Genomic DNA, 22,086 nt, shown 5'->3' on the forward strand with positions numbered 1-22,086 from the left:
TGAAGGCCGGCACGGCACACGAAGGGGTGTGTGGCCAGCACACACACACACACACGCGTGCGTGTGTGTGTGCTGGCCTTCATAGGTGCTCGCGGATAGCACTTGTCCCAGAAGTCTGTTAAAGGCTGTACCGTGGGATCGTTTGTTGGATGAAGAGAGGTGGGCATTGTGATGGTCGAGTCGCGTGTATGAGCGAGAGAAGGGGGCAGGAGGGACGATGCCTGGGTGGCTGGAAGAACGATGGGGGAATGGAATAGGGGGCCAGGGGCGGTCGGTGGAGGAGAGGAGGGGGGGGGTGGAAGAGGGAGAGAGCGATGGTGGTGGTGGTGGGGGGACGAGGAGGAGGGAGGAGGGGGTTTGTGGTGGGGGTTCCTCTCCGTGACCTGTCTGCGCCGTCCAATCAGAGCGCGTCTCAATGAAATTAATTGCCGAAGGTGGTTCGCGAGGAGCGGCCTCAGTAGCCGCGCCTGCACGCCTCGTGCCAGTCGCACAACGAGGCGCGCCGGCCGGGGCCGCCGCCGCCGCCCCCGCCGCATCCACGCGACTCATCGCCAGTGGCAGCAGCAACTTAAAGTTTCACCCATGCGCGAACGTCTCGGTTGCGTCAACCGGGAGCAACGTCGCTCGCAGTCGCAAGCGACTCGCGTCTGCCGCTGCTCGGATTCGGGTGAATGTGGAGGTATGTGGGTGAAGGGGGCTCTCTCGCTCTGTCTGTCTCGCTCACTCTGTCCGTGTGTCGCTCTCTCTGTGTCTCTCTCTCTCTGTCTGTCTCCCTCTCTGTCTGTCTCCCTGTCTGTGTCTCTCTCTCTCTCTCTGTATATATCTCTTGTCTGTGTGTCTCTCTCTGTGTCTCTCTTTGTCTGTCTGTCTGTGTCTCTCTCTCTCTGTCTGTCTCTCTGTCTGTGTCTCTCTCTCTCTGTCTGTCTCTCTGTGTGTGTCTCTCTCTGTCTCTCTGTGTGTCTCTCTCTGTCTGTGTCTCTGTCTATCTGTGTCTCTGTCTGTGTCTCTCTCTGTCTGTGTCTCTCTCTGTCTGTGTCTCTCTCTCTGTCTCTCTCTGTCTGTGTCTCTCTCTCTGTCTCTCTCTGTCTGTGTGTCTGTCTGTGTCTCTGTCTGTGTCTCTCTCTGTGTCTCTGTGTGTCTCTTTCTGTGTCTCTCTGTCTATGTCTCTCTCTCTGTCTGTGTGTGTCTCTCTGTCTGTCTCTCTCTGTCTGTGTCTCTGTCTGTGTCTCTCTGTATTTCTATTTCGCCTGATTTTGCGTGATGACGACACCGGCCACCTCGGACCGACCACCCCTCCCCACCCAGCAACCCATGCCGGTCACGGCTCGAGATGCCAGCGGCGAGTGATCGTCTTGTCTGAACCGGCGTGCCGCCTGCACAACTCTGACCGACTGACCAGCGCGGTGAAGTATGGTCAAACGAATGCTACGTGTCCACGACACACGGCGGCGTGGAGAGGCGTCCATCCATCCAGCGGTGGATTGACAAAGGGGAGAGCGGGCGGGGTGCTGGAGCGATTCAAGTGAATGCGGGGAGGTGTATTGTTGTCCTTGCAAGCAGCATCAGCAGCAGCGATATTAAAACAATGACGCTAGTGCGGATTAATTGTAATCGTATGTTTCAGTTGCCGTTACGATGGTTTAAATAACACAAAGGAGGCGAGTGTAGTCGGCGTTTGATGTGCCGCGTCTTTGCCGCGTGCGTGTCTGTGCGTGTCTGTGCGTGTGTATGCCACTGTAGTGAGAGCGTGCGTGTGATTGTTAACGGTGTGTGTGTGAGAGGGATTGTATGGGAGTGTATGTGTGTGAGAGGGATTGTATGGGAGTGTGTGTGTGTGAGAGGGATTGTATGGGAGTGTGTGTGATTGTATGGGAGTGTATGTGTGTGTGTGAGAGGGATTGCATGGGAGTGTGTGTTTGTGATTGTATGGAAGTGTATGTGTGTGTGTGGTTGTATAGGGAGCGGCAGTGTAGCGGTGAGCGCGCTGCGCTACGAACCCGGCCACCCGAGTTCGATTCCCGCTCACGGCTACCAACACCATTGAGGATTAGCTGAACCGGTCCTGGGTCTCCCTTAGATCGACTCAGTCTCAAATAACTACCTGGTGCGGTGTGTAAACATCGCCACTGGGGAGACAAAGGCGGCCGGCATAGGTGCTCGTTAACAGCACTTGCCCCAACAGCCTGTTAAGGCGATACGGTGGATTTTCTCTTTTGTCTTGTATGGGAGTGTGTATATCTATGTGTGTATGTGATTGTATGGGAGAGTGGGGTCTGATTGCTTGAGCGAGTGTGTGATTACAAGAGCTGGTATTTGATTGTTATATTTTCGCACGTGTCTGTGTGTACGTGATGGTGAATGCATGCCAGCGTTTGGTTGTATACGTGTGGTCATGAGAGGTGCTCGCCACCAGCACTTGCCCCAAAAGTCCGTGTAGGCTCTACGGGGGATCTTTGTGTATAATGAAGGTGGTGATTGTGCTCGACGCCCGAGAATGTGTCTGGCATGACATATTCGTGTGTGCCATTGTGCGAGGCTACGATTGCCCGCGTGTGCAGTACCTGCACGACTGTATTTACAATTGCCCGCATTTGCGTACAGGTGTGTGCTTCATTGCACGTGCACACACACACGTTCTCACACACACACAGACACGTTCTCACACACACACACACACGTTCTCACACACACACGTTCTCACACACACACGTTCTTACACACACACACGTTCTCACACACACACACAGACACGTTCTCACACACACACGTTCTCACACACATACACACACGTTCTCACACACACACACGTTCTCACACACACACACACACGTTCTCACACACACAAAACAAAGATCCCCCGTATAGCCTGTAACAGACTGTAGGGGCAAGTGCTGTTAGCGAGCACCTACGAAGACCGGAACGGCACACGAGGGGGTGGGTGGCCAGCACCACGCCCGGCCGCCTTTGTCTCCCCAGTGGCGACGTTTACACACCTCACCCGGTACGCTACACACACACACACACTCACCTGCGCATATTTCGTTGCAGAAGCGCTGCATGGCGAACACTACTATATTGAGCGCCTCTCCTCTGGGCGCTTCAAAGCCACCTCTATACTCGGCCGCGATAAAGAGGCCACACGGAGGAGGAGGTGGAGGAGGTGGTGGTGGTGTTGGTGGCGGCCTCCACTGGCCCAACGGCACCACGGGTCTGCCTCGTTCGGGCTTCGCGTCCGTGGACGGAGTGAGCCTGGGCTACCTGCTGGTCGGCGGCGCGCAGATGTTCGCCTTGTCGCAGGTGTTCACCGACCTGCTCAAGAACATTCCGCGCACCACGGTGCACAAGCGCATGGACCACCTGAACGTGACGAAGCACTACTGCGACCTGCAGGGCCTGCGCGAGCTCAAGGAGATGCGCTCCATCGCCTTCCACGCCGCCAAATGCACGCTCATCTCGCGCAGGGACGTCGAGGCGCTCTACCGCTCGTGCCGCTCCGAGCGAGTGCTCAGGACTAAGAGGCGCAGAGTCCAACAGAAGCAGCAGCAGAAGAAGCAGCAACAGCAGCAGCAGCAGCAACAGCAGCAGCACGAGCAGCAGCAGCGGTGGTCGCGACCTCTCCCCGCCGAAGACGCGACCTCATTCAGCGACTGCAACTCAAACTCCTCGGCGAAGGAGAACCGTCTCGGTGAGGATGCAGGGGGCGTCTTGCTCGTCCACCACCAGCACCACCACCAGCAGCAGCAGCACCACCACCCGCAGCAGCACAACCACCACCACCACCACCACCCGCAGCAGCACAACCACCACCGCGCTCCCCCGAAGCTCTCCGCGCGGCGCGTTCCCCCGACCGTGGACGCGGCCTGGCCGGGATGCGGCGGCGGCGGCTTCGACTGGCGGCCTCTGCTGCTCGGCTCCGCGGCTCCAAGTTCCTCCTCCTCCTCCGCCTCCTTCGCAGCGGTGGCGGCCGCGGCGGCGGCGACGTCACCGGCGCGGGGCGCCGTGGCCGTCGTGAACCGCTCCGTCGTGCAGATGTCGGCATCTGCGTCGATGACAACGACGACGACGATGATGATGGTGATGCCGAGCGCACGCACGATCACGGCGGCGTCCGCTGGCGCGCCGCTCGGCTACTGCCTGACGGGTTCGTCGCGCAGGGCGGCGGCAGACGAGGTGGTGGTGGAGACGTCCTCCTCGTTCGCGCATCCGCCGCCGGGCAAAGTTGCGCACGCGCCGAGTCAGCAGCGGCAGCAGAAGAAGAAGCGCCACCGCGCCGAGGAGGTGGACGAGGTGGCAACCTTTGTTCCCGGATTAACGCGGCAGAGAGGGCAGCCGCTCGCGTGCGCCCCAGCGGCGTGGGGTCACGGCGGGCGGCAGGCGGCGCGAGGCGCGCGCGATGCGTGCAGCGTCGCAGGGACGGACTCCGACTCCGACGATGATGATGACGATGATTACTGTGATGATGATGATGATGACGACGACGACGAGGAGGAGGCTGCGGCGGAAGAAAGTTTAGATGGCGACCGTGTTTACGATTACAACGAGCCAGGCGAGACGGCAGGAGCGGGGTGCAGGAGGGTGAGACCGGCCAAACGAAAAGGCGACGATAGCAGCGGCGGCGGCGATGCTCGTGTTTACCACTACGATTACAACGAGGCCGACGACGACGATGAAGAAGACGATGATGATGATGATGACGAGGGCGATGATGGTGATGAGGATGACTCCACGTTCTGCTCCACCTCGGAGGCGACATCGGCGAGTGACGACGACGATGATGATGAGAACGACATCGACGCCGCCTCTTCCGACTCGGCCTCGAGTCGGGCCTCGATGCAGAGCATCCGATTCCGGCACCCGGGCCCCGCGGCGCTCGGCGCTGGGAACTCTTACGGCGGGGGCGCGTTTCAGCAACAACAACAACAACAACAGCAGCAGCAGCCCTTGTTTGGGGGTCTCGCTGTGTCCCCCGCGGGGCCCAGGGGAAGCGTGTGGGGGGAGGTAGCGGAGCGCAGCGCCGCTACCGCCGCCCCGAGTTTCCACGCCCTCCTGCGGGGCGACGCGCGGCCCACGGCCCCCCCCCTGCTCCACGTCCCCCCCGCCGCTGGGCGCCCGCGCTGCGGCTTCCTGGCCCGCTCGCTCCGCGGTGGCGAGCGGGCGGATCTCGATGGCGTTGCCGACGAACGGAAGAAGGATTACGGTGGTGGCGGTGTTGTTGGTCGCGTAACCAAGAAGGATTATGATGGTGGTGGTGGTGGTGATGAGCGGAAGCATGGTGGCGATTATGACGATCGTAAGAACGGTAACGGTGGCGATGAGCATGATGAGGAGGAGGAAGTTGATGAGCGGAAGTTACGGAAGATGTCTCGGAGAGCTGCTGATGACTGCGGGGGCGCGCGAATCGCAGTCGCCGTCAAATCCGCACCGCGTCGGACGCGACTCGAGCAGCAGTGGAACGCGCGCGGGAGGTCGCGGCCGTCCGGCAGCAGAAGAGACGCGGGAAGCTTCCAGCGGTCTTCCTCGTTACCATCATCAGTGCCATCATCATCAACAACAACATCGTCATCATCATCATCATCAGTGCCATCATCATCAACAACAACATCATCATCATCAGTGCCATCATCAACATCATCATCATCAGTGCCATCATCATCAACAACAACATCGTTATCATCAGTGCCATCATCATCATCAACAACAACATCATCATCATCAGTGCCATCATCATCAACAACAACATCATCATCATCAGTGCCATCATCAACAACAACATCATCATCATCAGTGCCATCATCATCAACAACAACATCATCATCAGTGCTATCATCATCAACAACATCACCATCATCAGTGCCATCATCATCAACAACAACATCATCATCATCATTGACGTCATCATCAACGACGTTAGCATCATCATGGACATCGTCACTTTCATCATCGTCGTCGTTGTTGTTGATTAAGACGACAGCGGCAGGGGTTGCTGATGGCCACGCTGTCCTACGCGCTGCTCGGAAAAGGCGGAGAGCTGCTGTCATTTGTGACGACGATGGCGACGATGTAGCCGTCGCCGTTATGGCCGGCTCTGTCGCCCATGCTGCTGTTAATTTAGTCACCGCTGCTGCTGCCACCGCTGCTGTCACTGCTGTTGCTGTTCCCTCTGCTCCTGCTGTCGCTGCTGCTGCTGCCGATTATAAAGTTGAACGTCGGCTGTGCGTGAGAGCAGCGCAACCTCGACCTCCGAAGAGGAGGAGGAGGAGCAAGGGGGCAAAGGCCCTGGAAACCTCGAACAGAGGCGATCCGCAAGCTATGCGCTACAGCCCAAAGATGCCTGAAATCAGCAGCAGCAGCAAGGATAGCAACAGCCTCAGTAGATGTTGTCACAGCAACAGTTGTTGTTGTTGTCGTCGTAGTAGTAGTGGTCGCCACGGTAATGCCGCCACCTCGACTACCTCAAAGCAAGCGAGCACGCGACCTGCACGCACTTTAAGCGCACGAGAACGCACCTCGTGCAAGAGGAGGCAGCCAGCGGGCGAGTGTTGCAAAGGGCAGACGCAGGAAGATAGAACTCGTGTTGGTAGAGGTAGTGAAGGCAGGGGTAGTGAAGGCAGGGGTAGTGAAGGCAGGGGTAGTGAAGGCAGGGGTAGTGAAGGTAGGGTTAGTGAAGGCAGGGGTAGTGAAGGTAGGGTTAGTGAAGGTAGGGTTAGTGAAGGCAGGGGTAGTGAAGGCAGGGGTAGTGAAGGCAGGGGTAGTGAAGGAAGGGGTAGTGAAGGCATGGGTAGTGAAGGCAGGGGTAGTGAAGGCAGGGGTAGTGAAGGAAGGGGTAGTGATGGTAGGGGTAGTGAAGGCAGGGGTAGTGAAGGTAGGGTTAGTGAAGGCAGGGGTAGTGAAGGCAGGGGTCGTGAAGGCAGGGGTAGTGAAGGTAGGGTTAATGAAGGCAGGGTTAGTGAAGGCAGGGGTAGTGAAGGCAGGGGTAGTGAAGGCAGGGTTAGTGAAGGCAGGGTTAGTGAAGGCAGGGTTAGTGAAGGCAGGGGTAGTGAAGGCAGGAGTAGTGAAGGTAGGGTTAATGAAGGCAGGGGTAGTGAAGGCAGGGTTAGTGAAGGCAGGGTTAGTGAAGGCAGGGTTAGTGAAGGAAGGGGTAGTGAAGGCAGGGGTAGTGAAGGTAGGGGTAGTGAAGGCAGGGTTAGTGAAGGCAGGGGTAGTGAAGGCAGGGGTAGTGAAGGCAGGGGTAGTGAAGGCAGGGTTAGTGAAGGCAGGGTTAGTGAAGGCAGGGTTAGTGAAGGCAGGGGTAGTGAAGGCAGGGGTAGTGAAGGCAGGGGTAGTGAAGGCAGGGTTAGTGAAGGCAGGGTTAGTGAAGGCAGGGTTAGTGAAGGGAGGGGTAGTGAAGGCAGGGGTAGTGAAGGCAGGGGTAGTGAAGGCAGGGTTAGTGAAGGCAGGGGTAGTGAAGGCAGGGGTAGTGAAGGCAGGGCTAACACAGGTATGGATCTTAAGCGTAGGACTACTGAATATCGGCCTCGTGAAGGCAGCGTCGGTAATGCCGGGACCCATGAACCACGACCCCAGCAAGAGATGTATCGTCAAGACGGGAGCCGTGAAGACAGGGAGGTTGAAGAGAGGGCTCACGAATGCAGACCTCACGACCACAGGGCGACTAAAGACAAGGCTCATGAACAGAGCAAGCGCGAAACAAATTCTCGGGAAGACGTGGACGGCCATCGCGGAGATTCGAGTCAACGAGATGCGAGGCGAGGAGACGGGGCTCGTGGAGGCAGGGGTAGTGAAGGTCGGGCCCGTGGAGGCGGTGCTCGTGAAGCGATTCGTGATGAAGAGAGGACTCGGAAAGACCGGAACCGTGAGCACAGCAACCACCAAGATGGGGCTGGAGAAGACAACACTCACAAAGTCAGGAGTGGAGCAAAGAGGAGTGGAGTAGAGAGGAGTGGAGCAGAGAGGCATGGAGCAAAGAGGAGTGGAGTAGAGAGGAGTGGAGTAGAGAGGAGTGGAGCAAAGAGGATTGGAGCAGAGATGCATGGAGTAGAGAGGAGTGGAGCAGAGAGAAGTGGAGCAGAGATGCATGGAGTAGCGAGGAGTGGAGCGGAGAGGAGTGGAGCGGAGAGGAGTGGAGTAGAGAGGAGTGGAGTAGAGAGGAGTGGAGTAGAGAGGAGTGGAGTAGAGAGGAGTGGAGTAGAGAGGAGTGGAGTAGAGAGGAGTGGAGTAGAGAGGAGTGGAGTAGAGAGGAGTGGAGCAGAGAGGAGTGGAGTAGAGAGGAATGGAGTAGAGAGGAATGGAGCAGAGAGGAGTGGAGCAGAGAGGATTGGAGCAGAGAGGAGTGGAGTAGAGAGGAGTGGAGCAGGGAGGAGTGGAGCAGGGAGGAGTGGAGCAGAGAGGAGTGGAGTAGAGAGGAGTGGAGCAGAGAGGAGTGGAGTAGAGAGGAGTGGAGCAGAGAGGAGTGGAGTAGAGAGGAGTGGAGGGGAGAGGAGTGCAGTAGAGAGGAGTGGAGTAGAGAGGAGTGGAGGAAGAGGAGGAGACCGGGTGCAGACGCGATCGTCGAGGCACAGGGCGGGCCCCGCCGGCCTCGTCTCAGGGAACGCGACCGATCCGTGCACCGCGGCCTCCTCGCCAGCCACGCGCTCCTCCGGGCCGCCGCCGCCGAGGAAGCGCAAAGCGACGGCGGCCGCGGCGGCCGCGGCGGCCGCGGCGACGGCAGTGGCCACTGCGGCGGCGCTGGGCAAGAGGGCCTTCGACTTGATGGGGAATTTCGCGTCCCCGGCGTCGCTGGTGGTGGGCTCCGACGGGGACCTGTGCCCCGCCTACTCCGTGAGCTGCTCTCGGGGCGCCGCCGCTCACGGCCACAGCGGCCACCCCGTGTGGAGGTGGCGCCTTGGGGGGGCTGTGCTGCCTTTGCCCCCCAGCCACAGGTTCAGGCGCTTCGACTCGTGATGGGGGGAGCCGTGGCGGTCGGCGACTCTCGAGCCAGCGCGCATCTCTACGTCCATGGTGCTTTGTTTATATATGTGTGGACGTATGTGCGTCACGAACTAATTAATGGCTACGCGCGTAATTATTTGCACGGTGGTCTGGGTGCTCGACTCTCAATCGCGAAGGTTGCGAGTTTTTTGACGTGAATCATCTCGGCGAGCGACGGGGCGGGGGGGGGGTCGCGTCGCTTGGCCAATCATCCCTGCAGGGTCGTGAAAGTGAGCACCACTTTGCAGGAAAGTCGGCAGCGATCGTCGGGGAGCATGGGAGAGACTGGCCGCCCGCCATGCGAATGTGGAATTTCCACTTTACTGCTGACCTCTGGGTCACCAACGCTTGAACAGGAAGACACTTTCTCTTCTTCTACGTCGTGTGACTATTTGAATAGCACCAGGGCGAGAGGACCGTCGATGATGATGATGGTGAAGATGATGATGATAGTGATGGTGAAGATGATGGTGGTGGTGGTTATGACGGTGCAACACAGAGACTGTTTTTTTTTTCTTTTTGGGTTTTCATACTGCGGTGTAAATCAGGGTTGACCTATGAACTACTGATCCACGGTGCCTACGTCATTACAATTGATGCCTCGACTGAGTCTGTTCCGTGCCCCACGTTGGCCCGCCGGAGCCGCGACGCTTTCGGGCAGACTCGGGTCATTGGTGTTGTCGAATCGAGAACAGCGTGCTTGATTTTTTTCTTATTGTAATAATGATTATTATCATGATAATAATCATGATGATGATTTTTTTACGTAATTTATTAATGCCAATGACAATTGTGTTTGGTGTGCTTGCGATATTGTTTTCTTTTTTACACTTTAAAAGCGATTCAATTGAGCTCCTTGTTATTTATTGTTTGTTATTGTTTCATTTCGGTGTTTTGATAGAAGCTACAATTCTTGACTCTTGTTTTGTTTGTTTTTTCCCCTCTCTGCGCGATAAATTTGAATTAAAGAGAATGGGTTCTTTTTATGACGCGGATGTCGGTTGATTTGGGATCCACTCTCTCACTGGCACTTCCACTAGCACTCTCTCTCACACTCTCACTGGCACTTTCATTGGCACACTCAGTCTCACTTTCACTGACACTTCCACTGACACACTCTTTCACTATCTCACTGGCACTTCCACTAGCACACTCTCTCACACTTTCACTGGCACTTCCATTGACACACTCTTTCACTGTCTCACTGGCACTTCCACTGGCACACTCAGTCTCACTTTCACTAACACTTTCATTGACACACTCATTCACACTCTCACTGACACTTCCACGAATACACTCATTCACACTCTTGCTAACACATTCACTAACACCCGCGCTAACATTGGGCCGAACGCTAAACCATAACAGTCTATTTAATAGTAACACGTTCACTAACACTCATGAGACACTCACAGACCCAACACTCGCTACATTAGCACTCCCACTAATACAGCGATACTAACGTTCCTACTAACATTTGTACGAACACACACTAACTGCCAAAGACAAAGATCCCCCGTATAGCCTTAACAGACTGTTGGGGCAAGTACTGTAAGCGAGCACCTATGAAGGCCGGCACGCCTCACGAGGAGGTGGGTGGCCAGCACCGTGCCCGACCGCCTTTGTCTCTCCAGTGGCGATGTTTACACAGCATGCCAGGTACTCATTTGATGCTGAGTCGACCTAGGAGAGGCCCAGGACCATTTCAGATAATCGTCACCGGTGTAGGCCGTGAGCGGGAATCGAACTTGGATCGCCGGGTTCGGAGCGTAGCGTAGCGCTACCCACACTATTACACTCGCCAACACTCTTACTAACATACTTAAAAACTCACTCATACTAACCCTAATAATCTCACCGGCACTCAACGACATTTGTCTTACGGGAAACATGATCGTGCTCCTATCCTGGAACTTAACTCGACGTTATGGTCACGCGTAAGTTACGCTTGAGTTACGCACAAGTGACCGCTACGAGCGCCTATCGATGCCCGAACGGCGAGCGAGGGTGTGTGTGCCAGTGTGTGTGTGTGTGTCAGTGCGTGTCTTTGTTGTTTTTGCCTGTGTGTGCGCGAGTGAGCGTGCGAGTGTGTGTACGTATGAGTGTGCCTCAGTGCGTGTGTGTGATATTGCGTGTGAATGAGAGTGTGCGCGCGTGTGTGTTTGCGTGAGCGAGTGAGTTGTGTGGTGTGTGTTTGTGTTTGCCTGGGGGTATGAGTGAGCGTGTGTCGGGGGGAGCGGTGGTGTAGTGGTTAGCGCACTGCGCTACGAATCGGGTGACCCGAGTTCAATTCCCGGACGCGGCCAACAGCATCGGTGACGGTGTGTGTGTAAAACATCAACATTGGGGAGACAAAGGCGGCCGGGCGTGGTGCTGGCTCCCCACCCACTCGTATTCCGTGCTAACCTTCATAGTCGCTGCTCGCTAACAGCACTTGCCCCAGCAGCCTGTTAAGGCGTGTGTTGGTGCATGTCTGTCATCAGGGCTCGATCTGCCTGCGTGTTGTTGTGGGCGCGTGTGAAGTTAGCACAGCATCACACCGGCGAGCACACAGAGGCGCACGGACATCGTCAGTCATCAATCGGGCACGATCTATCCACTGCTCGACGAAGGCCCACCGGAGGCCGCCGCACGCATTGCGCGTTCCTGCGGTGGAGAGAGAGAGATCCACGAGAGAGAGATCCACAAGAGAGAGATCCACAAGAGACAGATCCACAAGAGACAGAGAGAGATCCACGGGAGAGAGATCCACAAGAGACAGAGAGAGATCCACAAGAGACAGATCCACGGGAGAGATATCCACAAGAGACAGATCCAGGAGAGAGAGAAATCCACAAGAGAGACAGAGATCCACAAGAGAGACAGAGAGAGATCCACAAGAGACAGATCCACAAGAGGGAAGGACAACAAACTAAACACGAAAAGCAGTTCGAAAAAAAAGTTGTGTGTGTGCCACCCCTAGGTCGACTCAGCTTTAAAACGAGAACCTGGTGCGGCGTACAGACGTCGCGACTGCGATGACAAAGGCGGTCGCGCGCCGTGCCGGGCTTCGTCGGTACTACTCGCTAACAGCACTTGCCCCGTGTTGAGGCTGCACGGGGGATCTTTGTCTTTGTTGATTGTGGTGAGCGACGGCGCACTGAGAACCCCGATACCCCCCGCCCCCCCGAGATCGTGGGCCTCCCCCCTCCCTAGGTCGACTCAGCCTTAAACGAGTCGAGGGTCTTGCTGCAGGCGTGCGTGTTGACATCGCCGCTGTGGAGACACGGGACTGCCTGGCATGGGGTCTCGTTGTCATCGGAGGTCGCCCACATTACAACGATGACCGTATTACTATTTATTATTATTATTCAACGGGGGAAATTTTAATGATTCCACTACTGTACTTTTTGATAATTAATTTTACTTTAGAACTGCTTGTTGTTGTGTTCAGTTTGTTGTTGTCACCCCCCCCCCCCCCCACCCCCCAGACAACTCCGATTAGCACGGTTGGCAACGTACGGTGCGAAGAAAGTCCAACACACACACACACACTACAATGGAACCTCTATCCGATTGCATAAACGATTGTGCATCGCGAGAGACCGTGTGCATTGTGCAGGTTCCAAGTCACGTTATACAACAGGTAACATATCATTAAATATTAAATCACGTTCAGCCTGTCGTAGGGGCGGAGGAGGGGGTGCTGTTTGACCATACTTCACCACACTGGTCACGAAGAGGGTCAGGAGAGCCGAGACGAGTTTGCGATGCCACATCGCCACTGACAGGACACCAACTTCGGACGCGAGGTTCACGACAGCGAAGTGACGCCATGCACTGCACCACCCGCACCGGTTCAGGGTTTAAACAAACAGACAAAATGCGACGAGAGTCGATCCCAATTCGAAGCGACAGAAAATAAAGACGACGTTTCGGTTCACGGGCCATAATCACGGCACGTGTTGAATGCGCACGTGCACCGTCAGGAACGTTAACCGCCTCTGTAGTGTTATCCTGCGTCTCAGTTGTCGTCATCACACAAAGACAAAGATCCCCCGTATAGCCTTCATAGACTGCAGGGGTAAGTGCTGTTATAAAGGTCGGCATGGCATGTGAGGGGTTGGGTGGGCAGCACCACGCCCGACCACCTTTGTCTCCCTAGTGGCGATGTGAACACATGTGAACACATCGCCACTGTGAACACATCGCCACTAGGTACTCATTGGAGTCGACCTAGGGGAGACCCGGGACAGGTTTGAGATGATCGTCACTGGTGTTGGCCGTGAGTGGGAATGGACTTCGTGTCGCCGGGTTCCAAGCGCAGCGCGCTAACCACTGTGCCACCGCTCCCCACTACACCCAGACACAATGCACTCCTCCGATTAGCACGGTTGGCTACGCATGGTGCGAAAAAAGATCTAAGTTCACACACGCGCGTGTACAAGCGCTGTGGTGCCCTAGTGAGTTCCCCACAACGTCTACGTACGCATCAGCTGTATCCATGCACACGTGTGTGCACATGGACCCTGTGGGCCAGGGAACTCACACAAATCAGGGATGTAAATTTGAAGAAGAGGAAAATGAGGTGTCCTAGGGCATGGACGCATCGCTCGACAGCGAGGTGGACGAGACTTGCGGACGGAATGGCAGTCAAAGGAGAGAATCTCCCCTCCCCCCACCACACGCCCTGAGAGGACGATAGCCGCGGAGATGGAGTGACCAGATCAGTTCATGGCCAGGAGTGAGATGGATGGCAGCAGTAGCAGCTGACAGCGTGGGGAAATCTTCATTCAGCAGCGGATAGACCAGGCGCCCTGTAAAAAAATAACATGTACTAAGCACTCACAACACAGCAACTCACTCACCACACTGCAGGTCACAACAACTTACTCACTCATGCACTCATGACACTGCAGGTCACAACAAGTCACTCGCTCACCGACTCACCACACTGTAGACCGCAACAACACGCCCACTCACTCACCTACTCACTCACTCACTCACCTACTCACTCACTCACTCACCCAATCACCCAATCACTTACCCACTCACCCACTCACTCACCCACTCACACACTCACTCACTCACCCACCCCCTCACTCACCTACTCACTCACTCACCTATTCACTCACTCACTCACTCACCCAATCACTCACCCACTCACTCACCCACTCACTCACTCACCCACTCACTCACCCACCCACTCACCCACTCACTCACTCACCCACCCACTCACCAACTCACTCACTCACCCACTCACTCACTCACCCAGTCGCTTGCTCCACCTGCTCCACTTTGGACTTCGCTCCTCCCATCATCGTCTCTCATCCTAAGCTCTTAACAATGAAAAACCTCGCTCAGTTCACCACACGTGTTACACTCGCATTACATAGCAACGTTGATAACGGTGCTATTTGTTGCTGGCCGGTTGAAGTTTTACACGTTCGGGCTCTGTGCTCAACAACTGTGTTAAAAAAAGGCAAACCAACACCCATCACCACCATCACAACAAACCAACATCCATCATCACCATCACAACAAACCAATCAACACCCATCATCACAACCACCATCACGCATGCACCCTATTACAACCTCATAGAAGAATGGTACAGATGGAGTCCTGTGCTATATAGAGGCAAAGGGATGCACATTATTCTACGTGATTATCCACACACACACATCTAAATACAGCTCTCGTGTCTCAAGAAAACAATTCATGTAAAACACAACTTAGCTGAACTATAAACATATTATTACGCGTTTGATTTAACACGTGGTTCGCTGATCGGCCTGCAATCGATGTTTAATATCACACACGTGTTTACACGCATTGCTACACACGTGGCGTACAAAGTACGCCAGGGCAAGTTGTGGTCGCGAGTGCCTTGAGCCGATGTTTACACACCGCACCGGGTGCTTGTTTAAGGCTGAGTGGACCTCCGGCGTGGCCAGGACCACGCTCGACCGCCTTCGTATCCACGGCAGTGCCGACGTTGTTCAACACACAGCCCAACAGCTACTGCTCACTGAACGCAACCTGGACGCCGATGTTCGCCGTGGCCAGGACTCGTGTTCGCAAGGCGCGGTGCGTGAACCACCGCGTCACCAGCAGCCACGAAGCACACAGACGAAGACCCCCTGTGTAGCTTTTAACAGCAGACTGTTGGGGCAAGTGCAATCGGTGAGCACCCAGAGGGTTGGTGGCCAACACCACGCCCGGCCGCCTTTGTCTCCCCGGCACTGCTGATGTTTACACACCTGCACCGGGTAGCGCGTTTAAAGGCTGAGTCTACCTAGAAGCACGTACGGACACGGTGTGCTATAGGCGACGGCGAGACTGTCGGGCCCTCGGCTGGGAATGACAACGGCGGACGTGGCAGAGGTCACAGACGCTGAGAGCCCGGGTTCCAAACGTTGGTCTCCGATGCAGAACGGGTGTGAAAGTTGTGCCCTCTACTGCGTACGCCAGAGGTCACTTGCAAGGTTCTCAGAGGGAGCTCCTCGATATCGACTTCAGTGGGCTGTTTTCTAACACGAAGCGATCTCTCTGCTGTCAAGAAGGACCGTTTCTGAATCGTCACCTTTTACATTTGTTTTTCTATTAAGACCACACAATGTAGTAGCATCATCACCATCACCACCACCGCCACATGTGCTTCGTCAGAATCAGAATCTTTATTTCTACTGGAGGAATCCGATGAGCTATAAAGCTCTTTTTCACAGATGTCCAGTAGAGAAAGGTCAGAACATTACAACAACAAACATTACAAAAAAATACACGATAGCACTGCCAAGTATAGGAAAGGTAAACACATCAATAATATATATACAAATAAAACTAAACTATTTTTTTATTTTACCAGGTAAGTCCCACTGAGCTAAGTAGCTCTTTTTCAGAAGCGACCTGGCCACAAATGACAGCTCACCGAAGTGGTTTATCATCATCATCATCACGTGGAAAATGTATAGCAGCAAAGTAATCTTAACGAGTACAGACCGCATGTTTCTAAATGTGGAGTGGGGGAAAAAAACCTGGAGGACCCGGAGAGAAATAAAAAAAACAATCCACGTGCCGCCTATCGCACAGAGGGCATCAACAGGAGAAACAACAACAACAACATCAATAGACACACTCAAAACACAACAATGCACATGGCGCTATAAGCACGTGGGGGAGGGAGGGAGACCTGACCCCGACTCGAACCCTATCCGACCCCGGTCCTCGACGCCGTGACGGCTCACGCACCCGCGGCCCCGTGACAGCTGTCGTGACAAATCGTGACTCGTTTGAAAGGCCGTGGTTGATTACTGATAAAAAAGCGGTGATGGATGATTCCGATTGCGATGTGACAATGCGTTCCGCTGTACGCAAGGGGGTACGGGGCAGGGCATCCTCGGGGTTAGGGGTTGGGGTCACGAGAGGGGGGGGGGGGTGTGGGAGTCCGTGGTTAGCGCGGCGCTGCGCTACGAACCTCGGCCACCCGAGTTCGATGCCCGCTCACGGCCACCAACACCAGTGACGATTATCTGAAACCGAGGTGCTGGGCCTCCCCCCCGCTAGGTTGACTCAGCCTCAAACGAGTGCCTCGTGGGGCTGTGTAGTAAACATCGCCCACTGGAGAGACAAAGGCGGTCGGGTGTCGTGCTGGCCACCCAGCCCCTCGTCTTACCGTTCTGCCCTTCGCTGATGCTTGCTCACAGTAATTGCCCCAACAGTGTACTAAGGCGATACGGGGGATCTTTGTCTAAGGTAAACCCGCGGTGTATTTTTAATTAGCTTATGACTACGTTAAGCTTGAGTTGTGCGTAATTCACTCAAGTAATTGGACCACGCATCCCAAGCAGAACCTGCCTTCAATTGAAAGTGCCACTCACGTTGCGCATCACATGCACACACACCACACACACTCCACACACACACACTCCACACATACACACTCCACACACACACACTCCACACATAAACACCACACACACACACACACACTCCACACACACACTCCACACACATACACACACACTCCACACACACACACTCCACACATACACACCACACACACACACAAACCACACACACTCCACACACACTCCACACACACTCCACACACTCCACACACACACACTCCACACACACACCACACACACTCCACACACACACACACTCCACACATACACACATACACTCCATACACACATACCACACACACACCACACACACACCGCACACACTCCACATACACACACCACACACACACACACTCCACACACCACACACACTCCACACATACATACCACGCACAAACTCCACACACACACACACTCCACACATACACACATACACTCCACACACACACACACACATCACACTCCACACACACACACACACCACACACACCACACACACACCAAACACACACACCCTCCACACACACACACCACACACACTCCACATACACACACACACACACCACACACACTCCACACATACACACCACACACACTCCACACATACACACCACACACACACACCACACACACACCACACACACTCACTCCACACACACACTCCACACATACACACACACCACACACACACTCCACACACACACACCACACACACTTCACACACACACCACACACAAACTCCACACACACCACACATACACCACACACACTCCACACACATACACACACTCCACACACACACGCACACCACACACACACCACACACACTCCACACATACACACCACACACACACACCACACACTCCACACACACACCACACACACTCCACACATGCACACCACACACACACACACACTCCACACACACACCACACACACTCCACACACACCACACATACACACCACACACAAACTCCACACACACACCACACACACTCCATACATACACACCACACACAAACTCCACACACACACACCACACACACTCCACACAGAGACACCACACACACTCCACACACACACACCACACACACACTCCACACATACACACCACACACAAACTCCACACACACCACACACACTCCACACATACACACCACACACACACTCCACACACACACACCACACACACTACACACACACACACCACAGACACACTACGCATACAAACTCCACACACACCACACACACATCGCACACACCACAAACACAAACTCCACACACACTAAACATTCAAACTCCACACCACACACACAAACTCCACACACACTACACACATACAAACCATACACACTCCACACACACCACACATACAAACTCCACACACACACAAAGTCCACACACACACCACAAACACACGCTCGACACAATAAATTGTCCCCCTTATAGCCTTTTAACAGGCTGTTGGGGCAAGTGGTGTTAGCGAGCACCTATGATGAAGAAGGCCGGCACGGCGCACGAGGGGGTGGGTGGCCAGCACCACACACGGCCGCTGTTGACTCCCCAGTGGCGATGTTTACACACCGCACCAAGTACTCATTCGAGGCTGAATCGACCTAGGGGAGGCCCAGAACTGATTCAGATAATTGACATTGGTGTTGGCTCTGAGTGGGAATCGATTTCTCGTCGCCGGGGTGGTAGCGCAGTGCGCTAATCACTGCGCCACCGCTCCTCGCAATCACAAAGACCCCGCCCCCGTGTCGCCTTTAACAGACTGTCGGGGCAAGTGCTGTTAGCGAGCACCTATAATGATGAAGGCCGGCACGGCACACACGAGGGGGTTGGGTGGCCAGCACCACGCACGCACGCACACACGGAAACACAGCGCACGCGCACAAATGAACACGCGCGCGCGCCGCGGTGTCGTGATGTCTCGGCTCTCGTCTCGAGCTGAGTTGCCGTCCTCAGCTCAGCCAGGCATGGAAGAGATTTCCACGTAATTGGGATCCGGCTGTCTGAAGCTCGCTGTGTCCGCGCACACTCTGTGTCTGTCTGTGCTCGCCGTGTCTGTTTGCTGGCTGTGTCTGCGCAGGGATTGCCAGTCTTCTGTGTGTCTGCGCGCGCTGCGTGTATTATTTATTATGGGCTGCTGTAACAGACGTGGAAAGTGCGTTTCGAGTTTTAATTTACCCCGTGCGTGTGTGCACATTTGTGCGTGAATGTGTGTGCGTGTGAACGTGTGTGTGTGAACGTGTGTATGAACGTGTGTGCATAAATGTGTATGTGTGAACGTGTGTGTGTGTGAACGGGTGTGTGTGTGAACGAGTGTACGTGTGTGAATGTGTGTATGAACGTGTGTGCGTGAATGTGTGTGTGTGTGCACGTGTGTGTGTGTGAATGTGTGTGCGCGTGTGAACGTGTGCGTGTTTGTGTGCTTGTGGTTCACGCACTGCCCTACGAACGTGGCCACGTCGGTTCACGGCAGCTGCAAGAGACATCCTGTACCTCAACGACTCACTCAGCCTCCCTCGTGCCTTGTGCATACTGGGAAGGCGAAGTCAGCCGAGCCTGGTGCTCGCTACACAAGCTCCCTCGTGTACCGTCCGAGGCTCAATATGTTGGCTCGCGAGCAGTTCTTGCCAGAACCGCCATGGTATATGTATACGGGGTATACGAGACGTCTTTGTGTGTGTGTGCACATCTTCATCCGTGAGCGTGTGTGTGTTTGCGCGCTGTGCTACGAACCCCGGCGACCAGAGTTCAATTCCCGCTCATGGCCAGCACCAGTGACGTATTTCTGAACCGGTCCTAGGCCTCACCTAGGTTGACTCAGCCTCAATTGAATAGCTGATGCTGTGTGCAAACATCGCCACTGGGGAGACAAAGGCGGCTGGGCGTGGTGCTGGCCACCCACCCCCTCGTGTGCCGTGCCGGCGTTCATAGGTGCTACTCGCTAAGAGAACTTGCCCCAACAGTCTGTTCAGGCTACTGGGGTCTTTGTCTTGTGTCTGTGTGCTCCGTAAAGAGAACGAGAGATCGGAGAGAAAGTGAGAGAGAACTGCATAGAGCCGAAGAGAGAGAGAGAGAGACCTCGTGACCTAATGATCTCGATCTAAACACGTGGCGACGTGCCGGCTACAGTAATTGCGTGGTGACGGAGCGCGCGCAAAGCTGTCCGCCTATGGCGAGACAGCTTAGCCACAGTGTAGCCACGGCGATGCTGTCCGCCTATGCCTATACGGTATCGGCATAGGCGTCCAGGGCACGCCGAGCTGCGTTGGCTTGCGGGTTGCCGAACGAACACTTTGTTATGAGGTCGCACTCGTTACGCACAGAGTGCTCGACACAAATGCACCGCAAAAACGTTCCCTGATCTCGTCCAGGAGCATTACCCATCACGCGATCGAAGACGGCGGTCACCGCATCATCATCACGCGACGCTTTCGGAGCCGTCTGGAACGCTCTTCCCTCCGATATTAGGAAGCTACCGGAGCTCTTCACTTTTAAATAATCTAGATTGACGAATTCATTTCTTCGGAACTGCTGTCCGTGTTTTACTTGCTGTCCTTCCCCTCCTGCGCCTCTAATTCGCACGGTTGGCTACGTACGGTGCGAAATAATTTCAACGTACAGCAAAGCAATCGAGATGCGACGTACGTAGAGCGATACACAGCATACGCAGTTGCAGTAAACACAGCGCAGCTACAGACAGCATGACCCAGCTACATGTAGCACAGCAGCACACACCTTACTCACAACGATTCACAGCACATAGATCGTAATGCACGGCACAACTCCAGTACGTACAACATATACGCAGATATCCACAGCATAACCCATCCAGTGCATGCAGCATAGCTACCGTTATGCAAAGCGTAAACTCGATTTTCGACAGCGATTTCAGACCGCCTATTAGATGTACTAATGTCTGATATGGCTGTTTTTCACAATGGGCACCCAATACAAAAAATACGGCATAACCACAGCGATATACAGCAGTATCACAACCATATACAGCAGCATCACAACCATATACAGCATAACCACAGCGATATACAGCAGCATCACAACCATATACAGCATAACCACAGCGATATACAGCAGCATCACAACCATATACAGCAGCATCACAACCATATACAGCATAACCACAGCGATATATAGCAGCATCACAACCATATACAGCATAACCACAGCGATATACAGCAGTATCACAACCATATATAGCAGCATCACAACCATATACAGCATAACCACAGCCATATACAGCAGCATCACAACCATATACAACATAACCACAGCGATATACAACAGCATCACAACCATATACAGCATAACCACAAGCGTATATAGAATAATCATGGGAATAAATACCATAGCCACAACCACATACAGCACACCTACAACAATAACCAGCTCAACCACAACTATATGCAGCATAACTACAACTATACACAACATACCCATCGATGAACACGCCATATACACCATTAACCACAGCTAGATGAAGCAATTACTACAGCTATGCATCATAGCATAACACCGCGAACACAGTCAAGAAAGAGCTCGTACACAGAACCCCATCCACCGCACAGAAAAAAACAGCTACGTCCATAGCATAACCCTGCTTGAGAAAAGCAGTGTGCTGTGTGTGCATGCTGTGTGCGCACGCTGTGTGCATGCTGTGTGTGCTGTGTGTGCATGTTGTGTGTGCATGCTGTGTGTGCATTCTGTGTGTGCACGCTGTGTGTGCACGCTGTGTGTACATGCTGTATGTGCACGCTGTGTGTGCATGCTGTGTGTACATTCTGTGTGTGCACGCTGGGTGTACATGCTGTGTGTAGATGCTGTGTGTACATGCTGTGTGTGCACGCTGTGTGTGCATGCTGTGTGTGCATGCTGTGTGTGCATGCTGTGTGTGCTGTGTGTGCATGTTGTGTGTGCATGCTGTGTGTAGATGCTGTGTGTACATTCTGTGTGTGCACGTTGTGTGTGCACGCTGTGTGTGCATGCTGTGTGTGCACGCTGTGTGTACATGTTGTGTGTACATTATGTGTGTACATGCTGTGTGTGCATGCTGTGTGTGCACGCTGTGTGTACATGCTGTGTGTGCATGCTGTGTGTGCATGCTGTGTGTGCATGCTGTGTGTGCACGCTGTGTGTACATGCTGTGTGTACATGATGTGTGTGCACGCGGTGTGTACATGCTGTGTGTGCATGCTGTGCGTGC

The 22,086-nt window shown here is 54.4% G+C and overlaps 1 protein-coding gene across 5 annotated transcripts in view; it reads left to right on the forward strand.

Moving 5' to 3' along the window:
• The window catches only part of LOC116938868 (uncharacterized), a 75,222-nt gene extending 65,269 nt beyond the window's left edge, over nt 1–9,953 (forward strand). For 2 of the 5 annotated variants that reach the window (XM_076060326.1, XM_076060322.1), the window contains exon 2: nt 3,049–9,953. In XM_076060326.1, coding sequence (XP_075916441.1) covers nt 3,058–8,940 — 5,883 coding nt within the window. In that variant the 5' untranslated portion in view covers nt 3,049–3,057 and the 3' untranslated portion in view covers nt 8,941–9,953. Of the gene's footprint in view, nt 1–435; nt 680–1,305 lie in introns of those variants that run through there. The other 3 variants (XM_076060323.1, XM_076060325.1, XM_076060324.1) reach the window with 3 other exon arrangements.
• Nucleotides 9,954–22,086: the final 12,133 nt, after the last annotated feature.

The sequence above is a fragment of the Petromyzon marinus genome, chromosome 4 (genome assembly GCF_048934315.1).
Source record: "Petromyzon marinus isolate PM22_M1 ecotype Great Lakes invasive population chromosome 4, UKy_Petmar_22M1.pri1.0, whole genome shotgun sequence".
Lineage (NCBI taxonomy): Eukaryota > Metazoa > Chordata > Hyperoartia > Petromyzontiformes > Petromyzontidae > Petromyzon > Petromyzon marinus.